Source organism: Amphibalanus amphitrite, unplaced genomic scaffold, assembly GCF_019059575.1.
Source record: "Amphibalanus amphitrite isolate SeventyFive unplaced genomic scaffold, NRLGWU_Aamphi_draft 000673F_arrow, whole genome shotgun sequence".
NCBI lineage: Eukaryota > Metazoa > Arthropoda > Thecostraca > Balanomorpha > Balanidae > Amphibalanus > Amphibalanus amphitrite.
In genome coordinates, this window is record NW_024882167.1 from 263,540 (window position 1) to 288,290 (window position 24,751).

At 51.1% G+C, this 24,751-nt stretch overlaps 2 protein-coding genes across 2 annotated transcripts in view; one reads left to right on the forward strand and one right to left on the reverse strand.

The window, feature by feature from the left end:
• Positions 1 to 4,158: 4,158 nt before the first annotated feature.
• LOC122364382 (ras GTPase-activating-like protein IQGAP1) overlaps positions 4,159 to 24,751 on the forward strand; it is a 52,410-nt gene continuing 31,817 nt past the window's right edge. The window contains exons 1-2 of the mRNA XM_043334691.1: positions 4,159 to 4,251; positions 7,498 to 7,552. Coding sequence (XP_043190626.1) covers positions 7,513 to 7,552 — 40 coding nt within the window. The 5' untranslated portion in view covers positions 4,159 to 4,251; positions 7,498 to 7,512. The remainder of the gene's footprint in view (positions 4,252 to 7,497; positions 7,553 to 24,751) is intronic.
• On the reverse strand, positions 12,549 to 21,400 carry LOC122364379. Its single transcript, XM_043334689.1, has 9 exons — positions 20,943 to 21,400; positions 15,665 to 15,815; positions 15,316 to 15,435; positions 14,885 to 15,030; positions 14,549 to 14,707; positions 14,224 to 14,411; positions 13,759 to 13,903; positions 13,407 to 13,534; positions 12,549 to 13,214 (listed from the first exon to the last, which is right to left on the reverse strand). Exons 2-9 carry the CDS (start codon positions 15,783 to 15,785, stop codon positions 12,851 to 12,853), a joined length of 1,371 nt encoding a protein of 456 aa, XP_043190624.1. The 5' UTR covers positions 15,786 to 15,815; positions 20,943 to 21,400; the 3' UTR covers positions 12,549 to 12,850.

Here is a 24,751-nt window from a genome sequence, read left to right on the forward strand (position 1 = left end):
TGTCAGCGCAATGGCCAGTCAGAGGCGTCTTTAAGGGCGCAGAAGCCCACCTCGGTCGACTGTGGCCGGTGCAACCTAGTCAGGTCGTTTGTGTGAATCTCCGTGTTCTTCCCTCGCCTCAGAGTAGCCGCTCTTCTCCAAATGCCCGAGCCGTTTTCTATGTGTATTTGTCTTGTAGCGAACAGCAGAGTCGAGAAACGAATTGACAATGTCGCCGAAAGCCGCGGTCATATGCTGGCCGTCCCTAGTACTACCAATATGCCCGCAGGCGCGGCGAGAAACAAGCTCAACGTATGAGTCACCGTCCGGCTGCCGGAAGAGCCCCTACCGCGACCTTTGTTCACAGTCATGACGTCACGACAATGGGCTCCTAAACGTACGGGCAGCGGCCGCCTCAGGGGTGCCGCCGTGACCTTTGCACGACACGTTCTATAGCGTATGGCACAGCGGTTACTAGGAAGGTTGAGGCCAGCGGCTAACAGATTGATTAATAAAGCGGTGACAATATAAATGAAAATGACAACATGAAATGACAAATCGCATAGATGATCCCTACAGTACCCCCTCGCCAGACATGTCGCGGACAAAAGTGACATGGCGATATCTTACCGGAGGTCGTATGACGCGGCCGGAGCGGGTCGTCCGTAGTATCGGCCGAGGCTGCAATGGTGCAGCGTCAGCCCGAGCGACGGCTGCAGGGCGAGTTGGTGCGTCACCGTAGATCAGAAGCTCGGGGCCGCTGGGCTCATTGCTGAGCGGTGGCGCGGCCGGCGGGCCGCTGGACTGAGTACCGTGCGGCTGCACAGTCGGCAGGTCAGACTGTCGATGACCGGATTCGTCTGGCGTCTCCAGGAAGGCGGCCTTACACCGGTCGATGCTGATGACCTCCTTTTTCTGTCGACGGTCGATGGTGATGGTTTTGGTGGTCCTTTCGGTAACCGGGAACGGTCCGTCGTATGGAGCGTCCAGCGGGTAGCGGTGACAGTCCCTGCGCACGAAGACGTGTGTCGCCGTCTGGAGTGCCGTCGGGACGTACGTGGCGCGCTGGACCGGACGTGGGAGTGTCGGCCGCACCTGAGACATGGCGCGCTTCAGGTCTTGTACGAAACCGGCCGGTGATGCTGCTGAGGCTTGGCTGCTGATGAAGAACTCGCCGGGAAGCCGCAGTGTGGTGTTGCCGGTATTGCTGCTGTTGCCTCTGCTGCTGCTGCTGCTGCTGTTGCTGCTGCTGTTGCTGCTGCTGCTGCTGCTGCTGCTGCTGCTGCTGCTGCTGTTGCCGCTGTTGCTGCTGCTGGACGGTCGAATGGTGCCTTGCTGGAGCATCTTGTTGAACTCGGCACGTGCGATTTGAAGGCGCTCCAGCGGGAGGCGTCGTGGCCGCTGGTACACCGGTGGACCCTTGGTGACGATGTGGTGCGTCACGTTGTGCTTCACCGGTGTCGGTCCAGGTTTTGGTGAGGTCACATCCGGGTACCGGGCGAGGACAGCTGCGAAGCGAGCAGCAGCCTGCTCCCGGACGAGACGCACTCCGATGGAGCACAGCCGTGACCGCTCGGCGCTGGCGCAGACGGTGCCGTCCCGCAGGAGACGCTGGTTGGCAACGTCCACGACGAGGTGATGTGCGGCCAGGAAGTCGGTGCCCAAGATGGGTGTGGTGACGTCAGTGACGAAGAATCGATGTTTCAGGCGGTGCTGCTGACTCAAGGTGACGTCCAGCAGGCAGGTGCCGTGCACCGCGATCGGTGAGCCGTTTGCCGCGACGAGCTGCTGGCCGACAGGAGCAGGGGTCAGTGCGGACCCGTTGGGCAGGCAGCGGCGAGGCAGCACGCTGACCTGCGCCCCGGTGTCGACTAGAAATTGCCGGTCCGTCTCCGTGTCCCTCACGAAGAGGAGTGGCGCGGCAGGAGGGGCGCCCGTGCTTTGCGCCATCAGCACGGGGCGCCTCAGTTTTCCGAGGCGATCCAGGAGCACGGCAGCTTGCATCGGCGCGCTTGGGCGCCGAATCGCTGGTGGTACCAACACAGCGTGTCGTCGTGTGGCGGCGTTGAAGGACGAGCCGGTGACGGGCGGCGTGACTGGCGAGACGCTTGGCGCGGCCGGGAACGGCTGCGTTCGCGTCGCACGGCGTCCTCGAGTCGTCGGTTGCTGGCCTCCAGGCGCTCCATCTTAGCGACCAGGGAGGCGATGACGGTGTCCAGCGCAGGGGTTGCAGCTGGCGCTGGGGCTGTCACTGCAGCAGCGATGGGCGGTGCCGGCTGTGTGTACGGCTGTGCCGCGATCGCTGATAGCCGTGGGTCGGGTCCGCTAGCTTCCAGGTACCGGTCGGCCGCTTCTGCCAGTGCGTCAAGCGTGCTGTCGGCTGGCAGGAGGGCGAGGGCAGCACGGACGGGCTGCGGTAGCCGTTGTTGAAATAGGGTACGGAAGAGCTCCGTATCAACCGGGGCGTCCCCGGCTGCGGCAAGCTCGTTGCGCATTGAGCGTAACAGCGCCGTCGGCTTCTGATCGCCGAGCTGCTGGCGGCCGAGCAGGGCTTGTAGTCGGTCGGCGCGTGACTGTGCCAGGCGGGCTTGGAGCGCTGCACACAGCACGTCAAAAGACCGAGATGACCGGATGACGTCCTTGACCTGGACGGCGATGTTGGCGGGGAGGTTTGCGACGAGGAGCTTAAACCTCAGCTCGTCGGAGTCGACCCCGCTGACGTCGAAAGCGCACTGCACCTGCAGTAGCCACAGGTCGGGCTCTTCCGGAGAGTATGGTGGTAGCCGGAAGCTAGCCATGGGCCGATGAGTTGACTCGGAGGCTGAAGCTGGAACGCTGGCTGGGTCTTGAGCTGCGGCGCCGGACTGTGCGCTGTCCGCCGGCATGACGAGAGGCTAAGGTCGAACAACGGAGATCACGTCGGGGTCACCAAATTGTCGTACTGCGCTGTGGGTAGCGCGTGGCTGGACGGACGGTCCGTGACAATCTATTGATCTGTGGCTGATCTATTAGAGTGTCCGTCCGAGAGCCGTACGACGGCTGACAGAGCCTGGGGGTCGCGAACTGGTGTGGTAATCGTTACGCCCACCTGGGACGCCCGAGTCGGTACGGCACTTGCGGTGTCGTAACCGGATCGGCGGGAACCAGCAGAACGCTGTTGGACCGGCGGTGAAAGTCGGAACCGAGCACTCGCCCACCAGTGGGCGTCTGGTCGAGCAGGTCTACCCGCTAAGGCAGCCTGAGCACGAACCAGTGGCAGGGTCCGATCAATGACCGTGGTCCGACCAGGGTGTCAGCGCAATGGCCAGTCAGAGGCGTCTTTAAGGGCGCAGAAGCCCACCTCGGTCGACTGTGGCCGGTGCAACCTAGTCAGGTCGTTTGTGTGAATCTCCGTGTTCTTCCCTCGCCTCAGAGTAGCCGCTCTTCTCCAAATGCCCGAGCCGTTTTCTATGTGTATTTGTCTTGTAGCGAACAGCAGAGTCGAGAAACGAATTGACAATGTCGCCGAAAGCCGCGGTCATATGCTGGCCGTCCCTAGTACTACCAATATGCCCGCAGGCGCGGCGAGAAACAAGCTCAACGTATGAGTCACCGTCCGGCTGCCGGAAGAGCCCCTACCGCGACCTTTGTTCACAGTCATGACGTCACGACAATGGGCTCCTAAACGTACGGGCAGCGGCCGCCTCAGGGGTGCCGCCGTGACCTTTGCACGACACGTTCTATAGCGTATGGCACAGCGGTTACTAGGAAGGTTGAGGCCAGCGGCTAACAGATTGATTAATAAAGCGGTGACAATATAAATGAAAATGACAACATGAAATGACAAATCGCATAGATGATCCCTACAGCAGACTTAGGCAGGCAGACCCTAGTTTTCAAATTGATCTTTTCACCTAACTACATCACTTTAATCATGCTCAGAAAACACGATGCATAACAAACATAATTACCTGACATGCGGTAAAGATAAGATAAGATAAGATAAGAGAAAATTACCCTGAGAGAAAATCACATTTTTCCTCACTACAGCAAGTACCGACAAATGCGTTGTCGCTTTCATCTATCAAATTTGCAGTAAAATAAGCTGCGCCATTATCTGAAGTACGCGCGCAGAAAATGCCTACCAAAGCGAAGCGGCAAAATTCAATTTTGATTTCAAAACAAACCGGTGACCCGCCGTGTCAGTGTGGAGAGAGTTCGGTTTGGAGTGTCTGATAATTCACTTTATTTCGAAATTCGATACCTACCACGCGATTTGATGAAAGTCACTTGGTGAGTTAATTATTTGAGTCTTCCTTCAATCTGTCTTCGCGTGCTAACTGCTATCCCATCCCACTGTTGTGATCCCACTGCCTGTTGTGTGACCAATGACCTAACGGCTAGTATGACGTTTTCGGTTCCTTTCTGCCCTTTCAGAGCAATTTGAAGCGCTGATTTCGAATTTTACATCCGTTTCTCGAACAGATGTATCCAAATGCGATCAATGAGATAGCATGTTCTCGGGGCAACCGAGGGATTCCGAGACGTGACGCCTTGATAATGATATAACTTATGAACTCGAAGCGAAAATCATGAGTCCTCGTGTTCACACACCTGGCCAGACTCAGATGAGGTCATACCATGTCCTCAGGGCACCTGAGGGATTCCGAGACGTGATGCCTTGATATAACAATAACTTATGAACTCGCAGCGAAAAGCAGAGCCCTTGTGTTCACATACCTGGCCAGACTCGGATGACGTAGAATGGGGAGAAGGGGGGTGAGTTGGAAATGATCCTGCTTGTTTTATGACACTTTGCAACAACATTAATAAGCGTTTTTAGCCTTCAAATTTCACCAAGTAAACAGGCTACCTATCTAGTAAACATTGCCTGAGGTGCCTCAAAATATTTCCGCTGCATGGGGCAAATAAAAAATAAATGAAATATTTTTTTTTAATACTTATCTCCAATTTTTTGCACACTGGTCACTGGTCAGCAATTCCATAAGGAGCATCATAGACTATAAAAAAACATTTTTTTGAACTGGCCACTTAACAAAATTGAAAATTAAATACATCAAATTTTGGAAATCGATATTTTGAAAAACAAACTATTTTTCAAATATTGCTTGGGATGTGGTGATTCAAACGACATATAATTTGTATACTCTAGTCTCTATGTTTAGTTGTATGGAAGAAATAAATGTTCAAAATAAAGCTGTTTTTTTACTTTGCAAAATTGCCCGAGGCTATAACTCAATCACCGTTACTTTGCCGGACCTGAAATCTTCAGAATGGGATTCTGCGCACAGAAGTACCCTATGCACTAATTTCCAAGTAAATCTGAGAGGGGCGGGTGTTACGCACCTGTTGAATCGTCCTGGAATGCCCCAGCTTACAGCTATCGTACGTCGCCAGCGGGCCAGACAGCTGATTTTATCCAGTTGTTGGTAAGGTAAGGTTGGTAAAGATTTTGTTCTCCTCCCCACATTTTTACTCCGGCACCTGAAATCTTCTAAATTTTCTAGCCTTTGTGATAAAAACTGCTATTATAACACCTAAAATACATATGCTGAAATAGCAATGAGAGTAAAACAAAATTTATCAGCTTTCACATTTCGTAGGCCAAACATATGATTTTACTGTTGCTTGTTGTAAAAGCTGGCTGGTCCTCCGGAACGATTTTATTCTCCGGAACCAGGATCAAAAGCAACAATAGCAAGGCTATATCAACCAGACAGATCGTCCCGGGGCCTTGGACGCTCTCCCATGTTTGGGCGTCTGAATAAGCTTTTTTTCACGGAAACCCAATACCTCAATACTCAATAAGCTTAGCGCGCTAGCGTCGTGTCGTGGAACAAGGCCGGGAAGTTTCGGGGTCACAAAAATCGCGGGAGCGGTGTGTTTGAGGCGGACGGGAGTCAGCGACGGCCGGGCAGCGAGGGCCGCTTGTCTGGTCACTGCTGGCACGCCGCGGAGTGGAGACAGCCGATTCGGTGCACGTGCTGGACCTAGCGGCCTCAGGGGCCTGCCCCCATCTGCCGGTGCACCGAAACGGCGTCCTCTCGGTCCTCCGCGGGGTTAGGGAGCGGCGGCGTGCTTCCGAGGAGTGGCTTGAATGGTGACTCAGACCAGTTGTCGCGCCATCGATGCGAGGCCGCACAATGAACCGCCCTGATCAGCGAGCGGGTGGTTGAGGGCAGGGTGGCCGCTTGGTTTGCCAGGTCGTCCGCGCTCTCATTCCCTCGATACCGCAGTGGGCAGGGAGGCAGGGACCCACTGCACTATTACCTACTTAACGACGCTCGGCGATGTTCAACAAGGTCTTCTATACCTATCTCCACGCTGAGGGTTGAGGCCTCACCTAGGTAGCCGCTCCGTTGTCACCTAGGTGGCCGCTCCGTTATTCTGAAACCAGGTTTTCGATTTTACCTAGATAGGTAGTTTGGTGCAAAAGGCCTCAGGTCAGGGAACCGGACAGGGCACAGGGCAGGGACGCAGTGGGTCAAATCAGCAGGGGCTACGTCCCAAGGCGAGGGGGCTGCGTCCCAAAATGGGACGCAGTAAGTGCCTTAAAATATGCACTGACACTCACAAACACTGAAATACAAGCAACTTTGTCACACTGAACATGAAAGTGGTGTCCGTGATCCCTGTTTATGCCCCTGAGGTCATCTCAGGTCATGAATGGTATCCATCAGTTTTCGCGAATAACTTTTGATAGAGGCACGCTAGAGCGATGAAAACGCCTTAGATGTGTTCAGCTCGACGATACGGATCGACCGATATGCAACATGACCATTAAGGATCAGGTCATGACCTTGACTTGAGGTCAAATTTTCAAGTTGACCGTTCACGGCCAATTATAGTTTATCCGATGCGTCTTGACGAGAGGAACACGATGTCGGTAACAGCAAGCTCTTGCAAGGCTTGGGTCAGAAGAAATTGCAGAAGAAAACTCCGAAAAAATCGGCTATTTTGGCAGTTTTTGCCCCCGCAGGCAAAACCGTTGACGCTAGGTCATATTTGAAAGCATTGCTCAGAAAGAGCGTTAATAGGGCTATCGAATGCGCTTTTCCGCGGCGCTGTAGCTCTATTGGTTCCCGAATTATGCGTTGGCTTCTGGGAAATTGTCCACATTCGACCTGAAAATCGGCGAAATGTTGCCTTCCATGACCTCTGGTGACCTGACCTTTGACCTGACAAAAAAGTAACCTAAGTATTTTCATTATTTTTGGCGCTCTTTCGAACGCCGCCTATCACAACGTGACCCAGGAGCTGAGTTAGAAGGGGGGGGGGGGTTCAAACATACCTCCCAGTAGGGCGTGGAAATCCAGAACCTCCAGCGGGGCGCGGGCTAAAGGATAACTGCGGTGATGACCATGCTCTTGACCTTTACCTGCCAATGGACACATTTCCTATTGTGGGAATCTACTTCTCCAGTGAGGTTACATTGCTTAGTAAAATAATCTTGACATTGCCTACTTTCACTGTGCTAAGTTAATATGATTTTTTTTATCATCACTTATTTTGTCACAGGTGCTGCACTGCTGGATGAAGATGGAAGGGAGCACAGTCACTCAGCCAGCATGTGGTATGTACCAACCAAACTGGCATGCAATCACTGAGCTTCAGAGGCGTGTTAATGTGTTGGCCGTATTTGCAACAGACATGTGCATGGATCCGAGTGCTGGATCTATGATCTCAGTGGATCTCGCAGTAAACCACAGACTAGGATCCATGATCCCACCGGATCCGGCGTGAAAAATTTATCCTGGATCTATGATCTCATAGGATCTGACGATAAATCAAGAACGTGGATCTGTGATCTGAGTAGATCCCGCCACGCAAAACATTTGGAACTAGGTTTACAAGTGTTTCTAAGCCAATTAGTGCCACAAAGCTATGGAGTATGACGTGCAATCACATAAAATTACTAAAACAGAATGTTTGTGAGCTGCAACAAGTGATTTTTTTCTGTGTTGACGAAAATAAGCGAGGACTATGATCTCAATGGATCCCAAGCTAAAAATTAGACTCGGATCTATGATCCCTACGGATCTCTCGACAAATCAAAGAGCTGGATCTATGATCCCGTCGGATCCTAGATCAGGATCCGTGGGATCAGATCCCAGATCCATTTTCTCGGATCCATGCACATTGCACAATGCACATGTCTGATTTGCAATATTGCAAATTCTGAGACCACTGGCCATTGCCAGCAGCAGCGGGGAGGTCGGCTTATTGCCAGTAACGGTGGTGTACAGTGTCCCAGGATTGACTGAATATTTGTTCGTCACATGCTATTATGCTCAATTCTTAGCCCGCGCAGGGGAGTGTGTACATTCCCCTGCGATTTCCCCCAGATAACTCAGACAGCTGCGCTTCCGCCACTGTTTTTGGTACACCTATGCATGCATCTTTTCCGCACATGTGAAAATTTCAGACCCAGATCGCTCAAGGTGAAGCCACCAGGTCACATCAAGTGACTGATATTGGTGATCTAAGGTCAGGTCAATTTTGCGACCTCTCCATTATATAAGTCAATGGGAGAATTGAAAGGTTCCTCTTGTGAACGAACGTCATTCTAAAAACTCTCAAACACTGAATTACAATTTAACATGACACACTGAACCGGAAAATGGCACCCGTGACCCCTCCTTATGTCCCTGAGGTCATCTCGGGTCATGACTGGTAGGCATCTAACTGTTTTTCGCATATACGTAACTCTTGATAGTTGATAGTAACTTTTGATATAGGTACCTACGTAACTCTTAAAGGAAAAGTGCCACCTCCGTGAAATATGAAGATATCGTTGCTTTTCATTTTGACATTATTATTTTTCATTTTCTTTTTAAATCTGGTGCCAGAAGTGCATAATTCGCAAAAAAGTATTTAACTATTTAACATATTGGTACTATGTTTGACGTTTGTACTCTCTACCGCACCTTCTGTATGATGTCATAGCGATGACGTCACACTCAAGCCAATCAGCCTTCAGAAGACAGACTCGTCGGATTGTGTCAGATAAGCTGATTGGTTAAAGCTGAGCTGATTGCAGCTGATTGGTTAAAAACCAAAGCCTAACCGCGGGTGGCTGTATTACAGGATAAGAACGCATTCTTGGGATAAGGACGCATTCCTGGCATATTTTCTTTTAAAATTGCCGATACCTACGAATGGAGGCCGAAATCGGCGGTAAGGAGGCTGACTCTCGGGGTTTTCGGACACGGGCTACAAGATGGCTATCTCAGTTTCAAACCCCATGTTGAAGGTGGCCCTTTTCCTTTAATAACTCTTGTTTTTTGCATCCACGTAACTCTTGATAGAGGCATGCTAGAGCGATGAAAGCGCCTTAGATGTGTTCAGTTCGACGATACGGATTGATTGATACCCGAGATGATCTTTTTCGGTCCGGTCATGACCTTGACCTGAGTTCAAATGGCCAAACTGACCTTTCAAGGTCAAATAATAGTTTATTCGATGCGTCTTGACGAGAGAAACACGATACCGTTAAAAGAAATTCGTGCAAGGCTCAACCCGCGCCCCGCAGCCCCGTTTCCGTTGATATCTCCTAAACGACTGCAGATGTCGTCACCAAACTTTCAGGACCCCTCCGGGCATCAATTTTACTCAAAGTGACCAATTTTTTCCAGAGGCAATGATAGGTTGGCTGCAAATGACGTCAGAATGACGTCATGTTCTGCCATTTTCTACCCAAAAAAGTTTCGCGGGAAGAGCTGCCAGGCCCACAGCTGTGAAGATAGAGAAAAATGTTCAAGACATAAAAGGTGTAGAATAAACCGGGCTATAAAATGCTATCTCGGATTTTTGAGATTTTTGGATTTTGAGCCAAAATAATCAAAAAAGTACCTATTTTTGGATGTATTTGCCCAAAAATCCAAAAAGTTGTTCGAATTTCGGGAAAACTCTTAAGTCGTAAGATATATGTGATAGTCCCTACCATTTTCTATCCACATAGGTACCAAATTTGAGATTGATACCTCTATTTTTAGCCAAGTTATAGCGAGAACACTTGAAAATGATGACGTCAAATTTTCCAGCTTAATTTTTTTAGCAATTCTAGACCACATGGCGTAAAACAAAGACCACCATTAGACTCCCCGTGCACAGTGATGCAAATGGGGTTCACGAGTGGCCATAAATACGAAAAAGGCCCAAAATTCAAGTTCACTTAATCGAATAAGTCGTAATATGGTCAGTCAGGCAAATGTTTGGGGTGTCTGAAAAAGTATGATTTTAATGTTATTGTCAAAACCGGCCTCGTGTAGGATTGTCAGAAGTCGAGACATTTTCGATGTCGTAAAATGACTGTCAGGTACTTGAAATTCAAGCGCCGCTAGCGTGCGTTCATGTCATACAAACTGCAAAAATTATACATGAAAATGACCCCCAAAACCTGCTGCTTCTAATGCCACGTCATAAAAAGCCGTATCTATTTTGGTTTGGCGGTGAGCTAACTATTTGTAATCATGTTGCAACCGCAGTTTTTTACCAAAAATATTTGCTTTCAATTCACCTACAGCACTTCACACAGTGTGTGCCCGTTAGTGCACCATATCATAGCATTCCCTAATCATTTCTGAGTCGCATCGTGAAAGAATTAAGGCGCTAGCACAGGGCTGACCGGCGCTACAGAAGTTTTCGTCCGGCACGGTCGGGTGCCGCGGCGCAGCGGGCGGCCCGGGCGGCCGCGCCGCCGCGCCGCCCGGACGCCGCGCGGCGGCACCCACCCGCCCACTGCGCTCCCACTGCGGCACCCGACCGCCCGGACAAAAACCTCTGTAGCGCCGGTCAGCCCTGTGCTAGCGCCTTAATTCTTTCACGATGCGACTCAGAAATGATTAGGGAAGGCTATGGTATGGTGGACTAACGGGCACACACTGTGTTAAGTGCTGTAGATGAAACGAAAGCATTTTTTTCTTAGTAAAAAACTGCGATTGCAACATGATGATAAATAGTCAGATTACCGCCAAAGCGAATGAGATACGGCTTTTTGTGACCCGGCATTAGAAGCAGAAGGCTTTGGGGATCATTCTCATGCATAATTTTTTCAATTTGTACGAAATGAACGCAAACCAGCGGCGTTTGAACTTGCGAGTGTCTGACCGTCATTTTACGACCTAGAAAATGTCACGACTTCTGACGATTATACACGAGGCCGGTTTTGACAAAAACATGAAAACCATGTGATTTCAGATGCCCCAAACATTTGTCTACACGGCCATATCGCAATTAACTCGATTTGGTAAACTTGACTTTTGGGTATTTATGGCCACTCGTGAACCCCATTTGCATCACTGTGCCGTGGCGAGCTGCATTGAATCGGTACCCATTTCATGCAGAAATATCAACTTTGAAATTTGACCTAATTTGACCTGACTTCCACCTGACCTTCACCAGAACATAACCTAAACTGGCCTCAAATGTTGCCTGACCCACATAATCGCATTTGTCAAGTAAAATGGACCCTAAAACGTGTATCACACGACACTTCCGTATTGTGACCCGCAGTGACCTGACATCTGTGTCCTGTGACCTGACCTGTTATCATTGACCCCAAATAGCAAAACATGTGTTTTACGGACAATTCTTCCATCGATGATTTTCAATAGCATGCCTTTTACTCGATTTTACAACACATTTTCTGAAATGCCTGTAAATGGTGAAAATTCGACATTTGACCTGACCTGTGACGTCATCGGTTGGAATGAGGTCAATGAAATTGGGTCACAAGGTAGTTCCGTGGTAGGGCTATCCAACGCCGTTTGAATTTTGAAAATCGGCCGGTAACTTTCCTAGATCTAAGACTAGAGGGGGGGGGGGGTGCCGAAACGCCCCCCCCCCTAGCCATACGGGGCGCGAGTTAAGGCAGAAGCTATTGCAGAAAAAAAACTTCGGCAAAAATGGTCTATTTTGGCCGTTTTAGCCCCCTCCAGGCAATACCGTTGACCGTAGGTCAGACCTGATATAAACATTCAGAAAGACCGTGAATAGGGCTATGGAATGCGCTTTTCCGGGGCGCTGCAGCTCTATTGGTTTCCGAGTTATGTGCCGGTTTGTTGAAAATTGGCGACATTGGACCTGAAAATTGGCGAAATTTGGCCTTCAGTGACCTCTAGTGACCTAACTATAAAAAAGACAAAAAGTAATTTCGTCATGTTTTTTGACGCTCTTTCGGGCGCTGACTAACCCGTAGGTATTGCTGCGTGGCCCAGGAGAAGCAAAAAAAGTGAATGCCTCATTTTCCGTAAAAACAACATTCTATCAGGAAAGGAGCAGCTTTATTAATTGTGTGAGCTTATGAGACCTGACCAGTGACTACCGTAAGCATTAATCACATTCAGAAATGTAATGGAGTTTTATGCTCTACTAAAAAGTTGCAGATTCCAAAATGTGTAAAGGTCCGTTCCTGCCACGATGTCTCTTGATCGGCTCCGGTTGCGTAGCGCTGCCTAACTTGGAGCTCAAGTTTGCGTGATAAAAGTAAGCGATAAATTAAACGGCACTGGTCAGGATCTGTCCAGTAGTCGGCGCGAATACATCTCAGCTTCACCACAGAGTCGCGACACCTCTGAGTGCGTGTATTGTACGGGCGCCTCCTGTATCCGGTAACCGGCCGATGGTCGTGACAACAGCGGCGCGCGACGCCGCTCAGAAGACGGTATGAACATGCTATGGAGAAGAGTACAAGAGTATCATGGCTGCTGGGCGGTGGCCCGTCGCCGCGGGTCGGCGATACACACTACCTCGTCTCTCGGGTCCTGTATTGCTCACGGGGTGACTGAGCCGCTGCAGCGGCAGGCGCGGTGTCACACGTGGACCACTAGCGCTCCTTGTCCGCCACTGCGTGACCTCCAGCGGCGGCGGCCTAGCGGGCGGCCTTGACCACGCTGCCGCCGGGGATGTTGTCCAGCACGAGCTGCTCCATGTCGAGCTCCTGCAGCTGGCTGCCGATCACCCACATCAGCGGCCGCTCGATGGCGTCGATCACGATGTTCTTGAAGAGGTTGGGGAAGCTGTTGACGCCCAGCTCGAAGGCGTAGTCGAGGCTGCCGGCGCCCTCGGAGCGCAGCGTCAACGTGCCCAGATCGATGTCCAGGTCCTCGATGCGCGGCTTCTGCGAGAGGTTGAGCGGCTGCGCCAGCCGGGCCCGCAGCTTCAGACTGTCCACGCTGAACCGGATGAAGCCGTTACGCTCCAGGAATCCGAAGGCGCTCACCCGCCAGTGGTACCTGCAGCCAAGGGCGGCGTCAACGATCCTTTTTCACTCTTGTACAATATATTGTCATTTGTGCACGCTGCCTCGTGACACGTGGTCTCTCCGTCGCTCGTCGTTATAAGTCAGTTCTTACCCCTCCGGTCAGTTCTTAATTCTCCCCCATTCCCCCACACCAACCCGGTCGTAGCCCCCCGGTCGCACTGACCTGCCGGTGATGCGCTGCGTGCCCAGCGCCACGGTGGTTTTGGCCGTGTACTCCTGCATGCCGACGGAGATCTCGCCGGTCCGGTGAACGGTGCTCAGTCCCGTCAGAGAGCCCTCGGTCAGCGTGATCTGTGCGCGCACCGGCCGACACTCGTCAGTGACACCCCACACTCGGAGCGGGGTGGAGAGAAACCCCAGCGGCTCCGACTCGAACAGTCGACGGTCACTGACTCACCGGCCCGTGATATTAGATCGCGATGTTAGCTGGCTGAACCATTGTGATGCTAATATCTCAACCTAAGCCGGCGACGAAAGTCCGTCAACCAACTCGGTCACTGCCACTCGAGACATACCTGCACTCCCATGGAGTTTGACCTCTCGACAGAGGGCAGCTCGAGCGGGTCGTAGCCCTCGTCGCGGATCATCTTGCGCACCTGGAGGACGGCCACGTCGAGCACGGGGATGGAGTCGGAGAAGAGGATCTCCTCGTTCAGAGCCCTGGGGAGCAGGGGGCCCCGGGCCGGTCAGAGCGTGGTCGTGGAGCACGGGCTTGCTCGCCAGTGACGGTGTTCTGATTGATGCTCACTACTCATGAATTGCTTTTTGTAAATTTATTTGAAATTCCCTTGTAGTTATATTCCTCAGCAAAGAATCATGTTCTTCAGAAATGGCAACAGATATGTCCTTCTTGGCGCAATATGATTGATGTGTTATATTTGTCAATTGTTGTCTATTGCCTATGCCTATGTGAACTTTAAAAAAAAATTCGATAAATGCTTTATTACGTCGGACGACTGCCCGACGTCCGCGGGACACACCTGAGCTGCTCGTTGACGTTCTTGGCCAGCGCCTCGTTGACCTTGTCCAGAGTGAGCGGCTTGATGGCGTCGAAGAGGAAGGTGCCCATCATGTTGACGGCGCCCTGGATGATGTAGCCAAGGCCGCCCAGGTTATGGAAGACCACGTCGATGTCGCCGAAGCCGACGTCCGTGGTGACATCGTTGAGCTGTGGGGCGAGGTTCAACGTGAGGGACCGGGTACTGGATCCGAGCGTCACTGTACCCTACAGCGCCAACAGCGGGCCGCAGCGGCGTGGAGGGGTGGGTGAGGATTGCCTGGCTAAAGATGGTCATGTCGAGTTACCTGGACGGTGCCGTTGGTGCTGACTTCCAGGATGCCCTTGCCCTCGGCTTTGATGTCCTCCAGGGTGATGTTGAAGTCGCCGTTGTAGTTGGACCAGAAGTAGTACAGCTTGTACTTTCCCAGCGCGGTCAGCGACTTGAAGAAAATCTCGTATCGGAACTGGAACGACAGGCAACTTACTTCAGGACTAGCGCGTATACGCATTTTCGGGCTCCCATTTCCACATTCTATAATAGTTTTGCCAATGGGTTTGCAATGGAGGTAAGACAGCGCCAAACGTTGTGCATTCCTGTTGACACGTGACCGGTCGCCGATCGTCGACTCGGGGGCACCCACCTCCTGTGCGGAGAGGTCGACCTTGACGTCGCGCAGTTCGAAGTACTTGAGTCCGGTGAGGATCATGTCCTGCAGGTTGACGTCTGCGCCGGCCACCGTCTGGTCGATCTTGGCTGGCACCGACAGCGGGTCGGGGACCAGTGAGCCTGCCGGACACACAGTGGGTCAGGAAAGAGCCGTCTTACCGGACACGGCGATGCTAGGGTTCAGGAACCACACAGCGGGTCATCGGCGGGCCAGCCGCCCTGTCGGCCACCAGGTCCTTGACGTCTGGGTAGCAATTTACTGGGGTATCACCCTGACTTCTCACCCCCTGACTTCTAACCAGCAGATCACTGGCCTGTGTATCACCGGCGGACGGATACTCTCATTGCCCGCACAGGTTGGGCCCGGTCTCCCATGAACCCCGGGATCTGTGCTCACAGCCTCACCTGGCAGACCCCGCGGGTCGTCCTTCTTAAAGTGCCCGATGACCTCTCTGATAACATCCTCCACCTTGATTTCGGCCTCTCGCCGTATTCTGGACGCATCCTCTTCCTTTGTGGGAGTGACTGAAAGGGTCAGACCGGGCAGTACGTCAGCTGTTATTGCTTTAGCTGCTGTCCTCTACTAATTACATCATATCAAAAATTACATCAAAATGTATTTGCATCAATTAATATTTTACCGCTTTGTTGAAAAACTAAAACATCAAAGCAAATAGCAGAGCAGCTGTAAGACCTCTGACCGCATACAGGCACAGACGCATGCCAGACAGCCCGGTCGGCGGTGCGGACTCACAGGAGAGCTCGAAGCTGTTGAGCTCCGTCATCTCGGCGAGCCACTCGGGCAGGAAGGGCATGCCGCTGCTGAGGGCGAGCAGGCAGCAGCCGAGCAGCGCCGGCGCCAGCAGGCGCGCCATGGTGCCGCCGTCGGTCACTCGCCGTCACACCTGCGGCAGACGGGAGCACCGGGCCAGGGTCAGCGAGGGCTGAGCGTCACCGCGGGCTGCATTCGACCGTGTCAGACGCTGAGGTCAGGTCAGATAATGACGGCCTCTGGTCAGCGCCAGCCGCCCTGCATCCTGTCACCGAGCCTTTGGTCGATTGTCTGGTACCCGACTCAGGGCCTTGGGTCGGTGCCTACTGGGTGTCTTTGTGCGCCGTGTCCTGCTCTGTTCCAGTGCTCGTTGTTCGCTGGTCCAGCGGTCAGTGGTCAGCGTCCGCTGGTCCGGTGGTCAGTGGTCGGTGTCCGCTGGTCCACTAATCAGTGTCCGCTGGTCCGGTAGTTAGTGCTCTGTGCCCGCTGGTCCAGTGTTCTGTGCCCGCTGGTCCGTTAGTCCGTGTTCGCTGATCCAGTGGTCAGTGGTCGGTGTCCGCTGGTCTGGTGGTCAGTGGTCGGTGCCCGCTGTTCAGTGTTCCAGTGCTCGGTGTCTGCGTCTCTCCACGTGATGACCTCGCTCCAGTGTAAACAGAGCGGCCGCTGCGCCAGTCTCTGCTGGGGTCTGTGTTCCGCGCGCGCAGGGCGCCGCGCCGGCAGGTCAACGTTGGACCGATCAGGACGCGACACGGTCGGGGGAGGGACCCAGAGCACAACCGGGGAGCCATGCGCCGCACGGTGACGGGCAGATGTTTCCTTTTTTCTGCTGCGCTCTGATGCATGCCATCTAGAGCAGAGCCGTTTGCTACGCAGTTCCGTGAGAGTCGCCTGTAAATTGCGCCGTATTGTGGCGGCTGGTATCGGCTGCCGCGGGGCCAGGCGTACCCAGACAACCTTGTCCCCCCTCCCTGCCCTCTGACGTGACCCCCGATCGCCGGCCACTGAGATCGAAGCGCGGCCCTCTTGACCCCTCACTGGCCATTGGCGCCCGCGCTCGGCCGAGGGGGAGGAGCTCCCGACTCCGGCGACCCCTGACCCGTACCGGGGGGCCGGGCCGCGCCGCCCCCTCCGACCAGCGTCTTTGTGGGCCTCGGAGTCCGTCTGAGTGTTTGTTTGACTCCACGGCGCCACGTGGTGTCCCTGCGCCGTCAGCGCGGCGGACCTCAGCTATGACCTGCGAGAACTGCTTGTGGCGCGAAACTCCCAGAAACATCTGGTTCATACATTTAACAAAGGGTGTTCCGGATATTGCTGTAACAATAAATTGTTTGAGAATATACGGAGTCTTGTCCGTCTCTCCAAGATTATCATGCATTTTTTATTTTTCCTCTTTTATAACAGAAAAGACTTTTAAATTGAAGATGTTTTGCCATTTCTCGAGATGGACGGAAGCTGCTGAAGTGCCACATGGTGGATAGGTAGCGGAACACGCAGTTATCGTGCGCAAGGGACCTGGACTATGTGTGTACATAAAGCTGGCCGTCCAATGAGGTCGTTGACCCGCCTCGGTCTCTGGGTCCCATTTTAGATACGGAGCGGGCGGTACATGCTCGTACACTGGTCACCGGTCGCCTCTCGGCGTTTTAGGACAATCCTGGTGACCGGATGGTAACAGCGTGACGCGGCGCCCGAGACAGACGGTCGGCTCGATAGCGCCTCTCCACGGGCACCTGCTCGTGACGCTTCAGCTCAAATGTCAAGAAGACTGACAATGTTTCCGTTAGAAGGCACAGTTTGAGTCTCCTTGGCCCCTGCTAGTCCGTTCCTTAAGTTTTATACGCTTCCTTCGTTTATTAAGTCTTCAAAACATTTCAAAGCTTTCTGGCATTTCTTAATTGTTCGGTGGTGCGAATTTAGTTTATGTTTTCTCTTGATAATTATCCATGGACCACTATATCCATAGACTACTAGATATATAGTGGTCTATGTCTTATCATATATCATACTAGAACGCCGTAATTCCCACAGAGCATTAATTCCTAAAATCCTTCGTTTTTTTTTTTATTCCTGTTACCAGACCGAACTCCGTCATTGACACGGAGGCCATGACGTCTGTCTGGCTGCGAATCTGCGTTTTGTTTACCGACACTGGAATGTCAGCTTCAAACAGCCGACTGTCAGCTGTGAGATGAAAAACATCTCACGCTGTCCAGACGGCGAGTGAAAACATCTGAGGCTGTCCAGTGTCCAGTGAGGAGCTGGACCATCGGAATGGCCCAGTCACAGTGAGCCTTCAACTGGACCAATAGAATTGCCCAATGCGCAGCAAGTGTATACCTATTGTGGCCAATGAAACGGCTCCCGCTCGGTGCACAGCCAGGGATCAGTTTGGTCTCTACTTTGAATTATCTGGGACCGCCTATGACCGCGACCCCCGACTCCGACCCGAGGGTCCCAGGGCCGACTCCGACCCCAGGGTCGGGTTCGGGGGTCTTGTACGTATACAAGTCCGAGACACTCTTACGCTCCGGGGCCCAGTTTCACCAAGCTCTGTTTGGGGTAGTTTCGGCGAAACTACCCCAAACCAGTTTCACCAAATGGGGTAGGTTCTGATTGGCCACTTCCAAACTACCCCATGGGGCAGTTCTTATTTTACCCCAAATTTGCCATGCAAACAGATGCTCACGGTCCGTGAGCATCTGAACAAGCCAATCAATCAGCTGTTTGCCGGCAATTCTACCCCAAATATCCGACCAAAATTACGGCTGACATTCGTGGGGTAATCTGTGAATATGATACGAATTGTGAGCAAGAATTGACAGTAAAATAGTAATAAGAACATATTTTATTGAAGTCCAATCACCTGTCATGTTTGAGTATGCATTATTCATAGCATAGGTACTTCAAGTTTCATCCAAATATTTTACTGCATGTAGCCTGCACCACCTATGCTTGTGATCTGCATTGCAACGCCCAAAAGAAGCATTATAGATGTCGCCCATATGCTGAATGCCAGGATTTTTACTTTTTTAACTATTAAAGGTTTTCCTTCAACAGTGACCTTGAATACCGGATGAGGAAGCCTTGAAATATAAACAATAAAAATGAACATTCTTCACGGTGGTTACATGCTGACGATGTGTCTTGTTGAAATGATCATAGTACTTCAACTTGTGTGATCTATTCAAATTATCATTCGAGGTATCTATATGCCTTACGGTCAATGTGCAACTATCCAGCAAATGTCAAGACGCTAACAACTGAAATAAAATTAAAAATGCCGTACCTAAATCAGCAAGAGAATGTCGTGCATACCTAGGTAATTCTCATTAGAAATAAAAAGCATATGGTGCAAGTAATTCGTAATAAGCAGTTGTTAAAAATACCAGGCCAAGTGGATTCGATACTTTCCATATCTATGTTTTTATTTTTGTCGCTGTTGTGCATATCTCAAAAAAGTTGCGTTAAATGTGCCGTGCATCTGTAGGTACTGTATGTATTTTGTAATGCACATTAGAAATAAAAGCATCTGGTGCAAAAGATTCGTATGTTAAAAGTCGTCAAAAATACCAAGCAAGGTGTATTCGATACTAGTAAAACATGCACTAATTTACTAAAACATTCTAGTTATAAAACACTTGACATCTAATCTAATCTAAAACATCTAATTTAAACATCTAATGTAAACATCAAATTTACTAAAACACTAATTAATTTTAAAACATTCGATACTATTCGATAATAAAACATGCCATTGTTCTGTAAACTATCCATCAAGATTCGCGGTTGTGCCGGCCCCCACTGGACACGATTTGGTAGCCGAGGTCTGTGACGTCAGCTGGGCGTGAAGTTTTCCCTTCACCATAGGCTTTACACACAAACTGGTCAAAGTTCATACCTGGATAGCCCAGCCTGAAGGGCAACAAATGATTAAATTTTGCCCTTATTAGATTCAGTGCTTCATTTTATAACTGAAAACGTCCGTTACTAGGCCTCTATGGAGGTACAAAGTACTCAAAATCGGAGTTTAAGAAGATGCTGCCCGAGCACAATCTGGTAGCATCACGTGGCTACTTTTCAACAGAATATATATAATTTAAGGATACATTTACACGATTTCTGCCTAAAACATCATAAAAAATACACTTCTAACATTGTTTACTTTTGTTTAAGTCATAACACTGCTAAACGCAAAGTTGATCATTTCAGTCACGTGACCAAAGGTATAGCAGGGGGTTGGAACAATCACTTGATCGCTTTCAAGTTTTGTAATAAAATTATATAAGTTTCATGATGAAATTGAAAGATTTTATTTTTTGAATATAAAATACAAATTTTCGTGTGTAGAATATTTTCCTTATAGGCGAAATTCTCCAAATAAGAAATGTTAGTCACGTCACCAGGGCTTTACTCAAAACATCCGACCTACCTGTTTCTTATAGGTATCTTGGGTTGTGCAATGTGCATTGCATTCCTTTCTCAATAAAGGTGTGAATCTTGGAAACTGAGGTGCCATTGTGCCATTGTTACCAAGGTGATTAGTAGACAAATACAAGAAGCCAAATCAAATGTGTTCTTCATTTCACGCCGTCGTGAAATGAAATTCTCGACCAATCAAAACGTTCCGTTGTTTTGCTGATGCTGCTTGCTTAGCAAACATTCACAAGAGACGCCGAAACTACCCCATGGGGGTAGTTTGAGCTGGTGAAACTGGATTTTACCCCATGGGGCAGAATGGAAATCTACCCCATGCCGAAATTACCCCACTTGGTGAAACTGGGCCCGGTAGGGTCTTTGTGAAGGCAGGTCACCAGCCTTATCACGGTGGCGCGCAGCCTTTGTGATGCGCTGGTTCGCTGGGCTTTCAACGAGCAACTGGGCCGGTGCTCTCAGGGCGCTTAGATCAATCATTTTATTACTCCTACGTATGGTTCGAAAGGAGCACACTGGTGCTCACGCAATCTTGTTGTTTTAATTTTCCACTTCATTTTGTTGTACATATGAGATGTAAGAATGTAAGAAAATTCACAATTCTTCTTGGAATTCGTCAGACATTCCATGTCATGTCATTCTGTGTCATGTCATGTGTGTCGCCGTGTCATTTGTAACCGGTCAGTCATATGCGTCATAAACCGCCCATTGCCTTATGCCACACTTATAATGTCATCACGAATGCCGTCAGTCAGGCCAATAAGCGGAGGTGTCCGGCTGCAGGGGATAGACTGGCGCCGCTCTGCGCTCCCTATCCGTCGGTACTCACGTGTTCTCCCTCACGGCCCTCCTGGGAGCAGTCGGGTCGGCGGGCTCTCCGGCACGTTCGGCGTCTCTCCCTGCGTCACCTCCGTCCGGCCGGCGGTCGCTCTTTGTCTCGCGGCGCCCTCTGTCACCTGCCTGGGCTGCCTCTCTGTGACAGTAGACCTCTCGCTGGTGGTGCCCTGCCTTCGGTCCGCTCGGTGTGGTCCACCGGGTCGGTCGGTGGCCGGAATTCACTGCCCGCCCTGCGTCGTGCCCTGCGTCGTGCCCTGCGCCGTGCCCGCGGCTACACTGCTGCTGCGGTCGACCAGCGCCGCTGTCTGCCGGTCGCCGGGGCCAGCTCGCGCCCGCCGCCCGCCGCCCGCCGGGCCGGGCCGACCAAAGGTCCCCGTGACGTGTCTGTCGCCGCCTGTTTATCAGGGAGCGGGGGACGCGCTGACCCGGCCGCACGACGACCTCGCGCGCCGAGGACGACCTGCCGGTCTCCCTGAGCTCAGAAATCCACCCGATCTCGGCAAAAGAACTGCGAGGTAACAGTAACCAATCTAAAACCTGGCATTTTGTTCCGCATTGCTGTGCTGATGAAACGTTTGAACATTATCTTTAGCTGAAAAATTCATGCATTTTTATCATACCTTTCTTGAGGAATTCAAAACAGATTATTTCCGCACGCGGCACGTTGACATGCATTAGTCATATTATTGGCTAATCGCCTATCAAATATCGGGTTCAGATGACGTTTCTAGCGCTTTATCACTTGCGTTTCATTTCATCAGTAGATCTACGGGCTCGATCAAGCGGTTCAGATATTGATAGTCTGCGGCGACAACTTATCGAGGCCGCCTCGCTCGATCAAGAGGCAATGCTGTTTGGCTTTGTGGTGTTATCTCGCACCGGACTACCGCTCAGGGTTCAGGCTGCCGCGGCCGGGACAGAGTCCGTACTCCGTCCCGCGGACCATGCCGGTACGTCAGGGTCCGTCCCGCCGGTACGTCAGGGTCCGTCCCGCCGGTACCCCAGAATGTGGCCCGTCCTTACCCAAGGACGGACGGGACAGGCGATAGGGTCCGTCTGCAGTCTGTCCCCCCGGTACCTCAGGGTCCGTCCCCCGGTACACCAGGGTCCGTCCTGTGGACCATGCCGGTACCCCAGGGTCCGTCCCGCCGGCATCCCTTACCCAAGGACGGACGGGACAGGGTCCGTCTGTGGTCCGTTCCGCCGGGACCTCACGGTCCGACGGACGGGGCAGTCTGTCTGTTTCGGACCATGCCGGTACTTCGGGGTCCATCCCGCCGGTACATCAGGCTCCGTAACACCAGTAACTGGGTCCGTAACGCCAGTACCTGGGCCCTTTCTTGGCCCGCCCGCCGGGACCGCGTCACTGCCACTGCGGTACACGTCCCTGTTGTGTGGCAGGGCGTGTTCCGCTGCCACTGCTTCTGACGCCAGCTGAGGAGGTACCCCTCGGTGCGCAGTAGCTGTCCGAGTAGGTGCGCGTTGGTGACCAGCTGTGCCGGGGAGCTGTGGCTGCGGACGGCCAGTGCAGGGTCCACACACTGCCCTGTCGGGGTGAGATGGTGAGCTGACATCCAGTGCAGGGTTCGGCTGGTCTCTGAGGCCGCGCTGACCCGGTGCCCGGTTTGAGCCAGTTCGGAACCTCCGGACGGTCGGGGCGCGGAGGACTGTGACGTTACGTTGACATCAGTGACATTGTTTACCCGGCGTGAGAGGTAACGCAGCGGCGACTGGACCGCAGAGGTCTGCCACCCGTAATGCAGATATATTCATTCTGGACGCAGCAAAAAACCCCCGGCTGCAGTAAAGCGTTACTTCATTATATGCTGTAAAATATCACTCCTGAGGGATTGATGAATGAGTTAAACATTATGATTAGGTACCTGCCGGAGAGCAAGCTGATATTTCCCTTTATGCGATGCATTCTTGCTAACACGAAAACGGCTTTTATAGTCTTGAATCACATTATCATGCTAATCTCTACGGTCGAGCACTGCGAAATACAATGCCTACTTATAGATGTAGTTATGTGTGAATGTATGCTAATATGTAATATGTAGGACGTAGGTATATCATGGTGTGGTATTCAACCCACATATCAGTTGACTTCAAGCATCGTTCTATCGTTAAATCAACATGACGTTTTGAGGCATCGTGTCTTACAAAAATTCAATCTGGCTTATTTTGATAATGACCTGTGGTCGAAATCATCAATAATTAGTTCATTCTGTCATCGTGTGGCATTTTATTGTAAGGAGACCATTCAAAAAGCGTTTTTCTCATGTAACATCGTTGTTTATTGAATATCCAAGTGGTAGATGGCACCCTATGTCTGGCATGTGCAATGGTATGGGTCATGTTATGCTTTCTGATGTCACACACTGTTTTTTTCCAGCCATAACTGTTTATGCTTCATACAATTCAGGATATGCTCGATTAATCCGCGCCGTGCTGGTGGCCTGAGTTTCCGTGTCGTGCTGGGGGAGGGGGGGGGGGGGGGCGTTTTCAGTCTAGTGGTGTCAATCGGAACTTGAATCTTCGGAATTCCGATTTTGTCCAATGTCCAATTCGGAATTCGGTTGGACAATGACAGCAGACTTTGGACAACTTTGGACAATCGCTTGCTACACCTCAACATTTTTATAAAGTAATCGTGTCTAACACTGATTGGCTATTAGAAAGCTCAGCTTTCGATATGATTACCACTTTTGAGCTGGTAACGATACATTAAAAGCAAATTAATTAACGGTGTTGAGTGTAAACTATTGTGTAGATGTCGGACATCTTTGGACAAATGGCTGGCTTGGACATTTTTGGACGGACAGTCGACGTAAGTATTGGACATTGGACGGACATTGGACATATGTTTTCTGAAATTGACATCACTAGTTTTCACGCCCCCGTCTAACTCGGCTCCTGGGCCGACCACGTAGCGACACGCCGTAAGCGGCAATCGAAAGAGCGTCAAAAATTATGGCGGAAATACTGGTCATTTTTAAGGTCAGGTCAAAGACCACGGTCTTTGGGTCTTTGACCTGACCTGTAAGGTCACCAGAGGTCATCAAAGCTCAAATGTTGTCTATTTCAACAATTTTCGAAACTCCCAACGGCTAACTTGGGAACTAATAGAGCTACAGCGCCGCAGAAAAGCGCATTGGATACCCCTTTTACAGACCTTTCTGAGCGTTGTCCTCAGATTTGACCCCAGTTCAACGGTTTAGCCTCCAGAGAGCAAACACTCTAAAAAATAGCCGTTTTCACGAGAAATGTTTTTCGGTACTTATGACTTAAGAGAGCTACGACATTAATTTTGCCAGCATCATGTTCCTCTCGTCGAGACGCGTCGAATGAATTATACGTTGACCTTGAAAGGTCATTTTGAAAATTTGACAGGTCAAGGTTATGATTACCTGACCGGAAAGGGTCATGTTGCATATCTGTCGATCCGTATCGTCGAGCTGATCAGATCTGGCCTGTTTCACCGCTCTAGCACGTCTATCAAAAGTTATAGCAAAAAAAAAAAAAACGCTGGTGACATTTCATGACCTAAGATGACCTCAGGGGCACTCAGGGGGGTCACAGGTGCAATTTTCCGATTTAGGGTGTCATGTTTACCCATTAACCGATGTTCGAGAGGTTTTTGAACACGACATTTGTCCAAAAGAGGCACATTTCAATTTTCTCCCATTGACTTATTATGGAGAGGTCGCAAAATTGACCTGACCTTAGGTCGCAGAGATAAAAAAATCCGAGACAAACATTCTATACATACTGTTACGCTTATCAATCGCTGCAACTTTC

Excerpts from the sequence above, each read along its gene's own strand:
- LOC122364379 (XM_043334689.1), bottom strand. The coding sequence starts at position 15,785 with ATGGCGCGCCTGCTGGCGCCGGCGCTGCTCGGCTGCTGCCTGCTCGCC. Across the intron at positions 13,904-14,223 it reads AACGTCAACGAGCAGCTCAG|GGCTCTGAACGAGGAGATCC; the intron begins GTGTGTCCCGCG and ends CCTGCTCCCCAG. Across the intron at positions 13,215-13,406 it reads ACGCAGCGCATCACCGGCAG|GTACCACTGGCGGGTGAGCG; the intron begins GTCAGTGCGACC and ends CCTTGGCTGCAG.